This window comes from Carlito syrichta, unplaced genomic scaffold, assembly GCF_000164805.1.
Source record: "Carlito syrichta isolate Samal-C Ts95f unplaced genomic scaffold, Tarsius_syrichta-2.0.1 Scaffold311678, whole genome shotgun sequence".
In the NCBI taxonomy this organism is placed as follows: domain Eukaryota; kingdom Metazoa; phylum Chordata; class Mammalia; order Primates; family Tarsiidae; genus Carlito; species Carlito syrichta.
The window spans coordinates 346217-351856 of NW_007255774.1; the positions used below are offsets into that span (position 1 = coordinate 346217).

At 46.8% G+C, this 5640-nt stretch overlaps 1 protein-coding gene across 4 annotated transcripts in view; it reads left to right on the forward strand.

Annotated features, from left to right (window-relative positions):
• The window catches only part of WDR77 (WD repeat domain 77), an 8563-nt gene that overhangs the window by 264 nt on the left and 2659 nt on the right, over nucleotides 1-5640 (forward strand). For 3 of the 4 annotated variants that reach the window (XM_021717995.1, XM_008068924.2, XM_021717996.1), the window contains exons 2-7: nucleotides 1-186; nucleotides 1159-1300; nucleotides 1887-1936; nucleotides 4304-4374; nucleotides 4503-4557; nucleotides 4969-5040. In XM_021717995.1, the coding sequence (XP_021573670.1) occupies nucleotides 1-186; nucleotides 1159-1300; nucleotides 1887-1936; nucleotides 4304-4374; nucleotides 4503-4557; nucleotides 4969-5040 (576 nt within the window). The remainder of the gene's footprint in view (nucleotides 187-1158; nucleotides 1301-1886; nucleotides 1937-4303; nucleotides 4375-4502; nucleotides 4558-4968; nucleotides 5041-5640) is intronic. The other variant, XM_021717997.1, reaches the window with a different exon arrangement.

Consider the following 5640-nt stretch of genomic DNA (forward strand, 5'->3'; position numbering starts at 1 on the left):
ATGGGGCGCTTCTGCTCGGGGCCTCCAGTCTGAGCGGCCGCTGCTGGGCCGGCTCCCTCTGGCTTTTTAAGGACCCTTGCGCCGCCCCCAACGAAGGCTTCTGCTCCGCCGGGGTCCAGACGGAGGCCGGAGTGGCCGACCTCACTTGGGTAGGGGACCGAGGCATCCTGGTGGCTTCCGATTCAGGTGAGTCACTTCCCCCCTCATCCCCCCGGGTGAATGAGAGGTGGAGGCGGGGCTGAAAACTCTGGGTAGATGGGGGAGAGCCTTTCCCGAATTCTAAAGAGCCTGAAGGAATCTCCTAGAGAAATCCGTGGCAAAATTAAGAAATGGATGGGAACCATTTTTCTTCTGTGTAACCTACCCCCTCACCCCTGCAGACCAGACCAGAGGTGTTACTGATTTTAAAGATGATGCTGAAGTCAATCGGTGCGACCTGTCTCTTCCTATTTTTTTTTTGCATTTTCTTCATTGCTTTCGTTCTGCTTTCTTTACGTTGGACGTCAGGGTCAGCAATAGAGGCTTTGGCATTTTAGAAAATCCAGAATTTGGAAGTTGGCAGACGTTGCATGGAAGTTTAAAAGCCCTGCTTTTTAAAAGATTGAACCTCTCTGACAGTTGAACTTGAACATTGTATGTTCAAGACAGCCTTCGGTGGGTTTTCTATACTTAGCCAGTCACTGTGCAAGATGTTCAATAATTGAACATAGTTTTTTTTTAAGATTCTGCAAAACATTTATTTAAGTAGTTCAGCAAATACTTATTGGTGGTCAAATAATTAGGAAGATTACTATCACTGGACTGTGTGCTGCTTGGATAATTGTGGAGACTTCATCCTTGTCCCCTAGGAACTGATTTTCCAGTGTTCTGTCACTAGAAACAGAATAGTGGATTTGACAGGCGGTTTTTGCTTTCCCTGTCTTTTTTCTAGAAGTTTTCCCCACCTAATTGTCTGGGTTGTCATTAGGAAAACAGTAGCGAAACAAGAGCAAAAGGCCTGGAAGTTAACTAAACCTCTAATGATGTCGACTTTGGTTTTATGGGAATAACTTCGTTAGTTTAGGGATGATGACTCCTTGAATTCTAGAAGTGAATTACTGTCTTGGAATAATCTGAGCTTATGTTTGCCTTACTCTCCCCCCACCCCACCCCCAATAGGTGCTGTGGAACTGTGGGAGCTGGATGAGAATGAGACACTTATTGTCAGCAAGTTCTGCAAATATGAGCATGACGACATTGTGTCTACAGTCAGCGTCCTGAGCTCTGGCACACAAGCTGTCAGCGGTAGCAAAGACTTCTGGTGGGTCCCTGTTCTTGTTGCTTCTGCCTCTAGGCCTCTTTTGGGTGTCCTCACTGTCCTGTTAACATCATTAAGTAACGTTTGGGCTCGTTATAAGAACCCAGCTACTAATTATTATAAGATGTCTATGAGGTTTCTTTAGAGATTTCACAACCCCTTGTAAGGAGACCAGCCAGAGTCAGGAAGTAAAGACATGAGGCATTTTGGTTAAAGGACGTTCTTGTTTGACCACTTTTATTTGTTTTGAGTTGGGGTCTCACTCTGCCGCCCAGGCTGGAGTGCAGTGGCCTGATTATGGCTCACTGAAGCCTCACCTGGGTTCAGGTGATCCTTCTGCCTCGGCCTTCAGAGTAGCTGGTACTACAGGTGCATGCCAGCATGCCTAGCTATTTAAAAAATTTTTATTTTTGTAGAGACAAGGTCTTGCTGTGTCGCCCAGGCTGGTCTCGAACTCCTGGGCTCAAGCAATCCTGCCACCCAAGCCTCCCTAAGTACTGGTATTACAGAGGGGAGCCACCATGCCCAGCCCGTTTGAACACTTTTTTATGTTGGTCAAGATTAAGTGTGTGATTCCTTTGCTTCTTAGCATCAAGGTTTGGGACCTTGCTCAGCAGATGGTACTGAATTCATACCGAGGTGAGTACTCTTCATCCCTGGCGTTATGTTGTTTTCATTCTCCCCTCTAAACTCTTTGAACTTTGCTTGGATCTTAGGAGCAGCACTTCTATGTTTTCCTGTCTTGTAGTTTTCTTCTAAAACGATAGTTAGTCTCCAAAATCTACCCCTTGTCCTTTTCTCAGTTTCCCTGTTTCTGTTGATGGCTCATCACCTTGTACACAGGGCTCGAATTCTCAGTCTTCATCTACTCCTGCTTCCCCACCATCGGCCAGTCAGCAGGTGCTTTTGAGTCTTTTTCCACATCGTCTGGCCCCTTCCTGTCCATCGCTCATGTCCCATTCACTTTCAGGCTTGGCCTCGCACCAACAGTGGCCCTCACCGCTCCCCTCACCTTTGTCTCTTTTGGTCTTTCGTTTGTTTCTTGTGGCCTGTGAATTAAAATTCCATTTTCTTGTCATGACACTCAGGCCCTTTCATTGTCATTTCTTCTTCAAGCGCATGCCAAGTACTTGACATTCTGCGGGAAGAAGCCCTGAGATTTTCAAATCTTAAACTTTTGATATTCACCTCCGTAAAATGTCAATTTTCTGGTGAGAATCATCACTTTCTTTAATGTTCCTTTTTCCTTTCTGCTTGTTTTCATTGACAGCACTAGCAGTTGACTTTATTTTGGGAGGCATTCTTTGGGAAGATAATGTCTAGAGCCTTAACGTGTGTGTGGCTCTGAGATTTAGATGCTGGGTGATCACCGTGGTTCTCTCATTGGCTAAGCACCTTTCTCTGCCATTTCTAACTTCGGAGTTCATGGTTCAGTTATATGCCAGAAAAAAAATCACAAACTCATGGCCAAGGTCCAGTATCCTGGACCTTCAGGGTCATTGCAAGTAGTTGAACAATAATATTAAAATGCCAGTGCCCCAAGTCTACCATACTTGCCTTTTATTTTTTAGACATCTGATGTGCTGTCCTGGTTAATGCTGACTTTTTCAGCACTTCCCTCATTCAGCCTTTTGCGTTACTTTGTGTTTGTGTTTGATTCTCCCCACTGAATTCCAAATCCTCGGAGGATGGAAGAACCATGCATTCTTCATCTTCTTTTGCTGCCATGGTGCTAGTCCCAGAACTTTGCTTTTTTTCAAGTGGACAATAAATTCTTTTTCTGACTTGTCATTTTTCTGGCTTTCCATGGATCCTAAGGCTAGGAAAGAATTAAGGAAGGTGGTTTAATCCTATTCTGCTTCAGGGCAGGCTCACATTCATACTTCCTTGGAAAGTCTGGTGAAATCACTCGAGAAGGTGATTTCCATAGCCTCTAACACGTAGCAGTGATCTTCAAAGTTTTTTACGTGTAGGCCTCCTAAAACAATTTTGAAAATCTGTATCCCCTCATGCATTTTTAAATTGAGATCTACAAGATTTTGTTTTATTTTATTTTTGAGTTGGAGTTGCCCAGGCTGGAGTGCAGTGGCATGATCATGGCCACCACGGCCTCTACCTGGTGGGCTCAGGTGATCCTTCCACCTCAGCCTTCTAAGTAACTCAAACTACAGGCATGTACCACCACACCCAACTTATTTTTTTATTTATTGTAGAGTTGAGGTCTTGCCAAGTTGCCCAGGCTGGTCTCAGACCCCTGGGCTCAGGTAGTCCTCTCACCTCCGCTTCCCAAAGTGCTGGGATGACAGGCGTGAGCCACTGCACCTGGCTAAGATCTGAACAATTTTAAGTTTATGTAGTTGTAAAGGAGGTACTTTCTGCCATGTCATTTATTATACACTTATTTCAAGCATATGTTTGTCAAAATTTGGGGTTTGCAGATTGTTTGTTTAACTTATGCAAAATGTCAGCCAAATAGCTTAACTGGCAAAAATCAATCTGCATTGTTAAACCAACTGACCAAGTAAGACTTAACTTTCTGTGAGAAAAGTTTGACTTCATCTTTTTTTTTTTGATGTATTATAGAGATGAGGTGTCGCCAAGTTGCCCAGGTGGGTCTCGAACCCGCGGGCTCAGGCAATCCACTCACCTTAGCCTCCCAAAGTGCAGGATTACAGGCTGAGCCACCGAGCCCGGCCACCTTTGTTTTGAGTTGGGTATCACTCTGTTGCCCGAGCTGGCGTGCAGTGGCATGATCATGGCTCACTGCAGCAGCCTTGATCTCCTTGGTTCAGTCAATCCTTCTGCCTCAGCCTCCCTTTCTAGTACCTGGGATTACAAGTGCATGCCACCATGGCCAGCCAATTTTTAATCTTTTGTACAAACTTTGCTAAATTGCATCACGAGGCCAGGACTCATTCTCACACCTCCCTCCTGCCTTGTGACTGTGCCTGGGCTTGCCTTGCAAGACCTCAGCTTCTCTGTCATGTTTCTCCTTTTCCTTTGCAGCTCACGCTGGACAGGTCACCTGTGTTGCTGCATCTCCTCACAAGGACTCTGTGTTTCTTTCATGCAGTGAGGTGAGATATGGCCTCTTCTTCCCTAACCACGCTCCCCCCTCTGTAGACCACAGTCTCTGGTGTGAAGACCTCCTGGCCAGCAGCTGCTCCTTGGGAGAGTGAAGCCCTTTTTCTCTTCCTTCTTCTAGGATAACAGAATTTTACTCTGGGATACCCGCTGTCCTAAGCCAGCATCGCAGATGGGTGAGTCCAAGGGCCAGTGGTGGAAGAGTGGTACTAAGCACAGTTGCCAGATACCCAGTCACTGTGACATAACAATGACATAATTGCGTTCTTTTTCCTTAAGGTTCTGCTAGTCCCATTCTGTCCAGTGATTACCAGGGGGAAGGGCTGGTTCCTAGGTGGGTGAAGTCCTTTGTTAGGTGGGCAGGCAAAGGGGTCGGAGTTGTTCTCTTCATGCCTGTGACTTGTGTCCAGAAAGGGGAGGCTGATGGATCAGTGTAGGTTATGGGGCTCTAGGAGGAGGACACTGCTGCCTTAGCAGGGTTTGGGAAGCCAAATAAAGGTGCTCCTGGGATTCAGAGGGATGTCATTTGAGAAAAAGCTACTTGCGGGCTCTAAGCGTTTTCCAGACCCCTCTTCTCTCCTTTGCAGGCTGCAGTAACTCTGGCTACCTTCCTACCTCACTGGCTTGGCATCCTCAGCAAAGCGGAGTCTTTGTCTTTGGTAAGGCTGCAGGGCAGACCATATCGACTCTGGGAAGGGGAGGGAGAGGAGGAGCTGATTCCGTGGCGCATGAGGCTCTTGCGGCTTGCTCAGTCGCATCAGCACACGTGGGCACCTAGTGGATGGTGCTTGTAGAAGGCAGGATGTGGGTGATTCCAAGGTAACTCTAGTTCAGCTTTGGAGAACATGATCATTTTTTCTCTGGTGGATTTTTTTTTTTGAGTCAGAGTCTCACTTTGTCACCCAGGCTGGAGTACAGTGGCATGCTCATGGCCCACTACAGCCTCCCTCCTGAGTTCAAGCAATCTTGCCTCAGCTTCCCGAGTAGGTGGGACTACAGGCACGCACCACCACACCTGGTTTTTTTGTGGAGATGAGGTCTTGCTATATTGTCTAGCTTGGTCTCAATTCCCGGGCTCAAGCAGTCCTCCCACCTGTGCCTCCCAAAGTATGGGGATTACAGGCGTGAGCCACCATGCCTGGCTGGTGTGGTGCTGTTGTGATGGTATGGTGATAATGTTTGTGGTTAAGATAATAACTACTCGCGGGTTCGAGACCCGCCTGGGCAGCGAGACCTCATCTCTACAATAAATCAAAAAA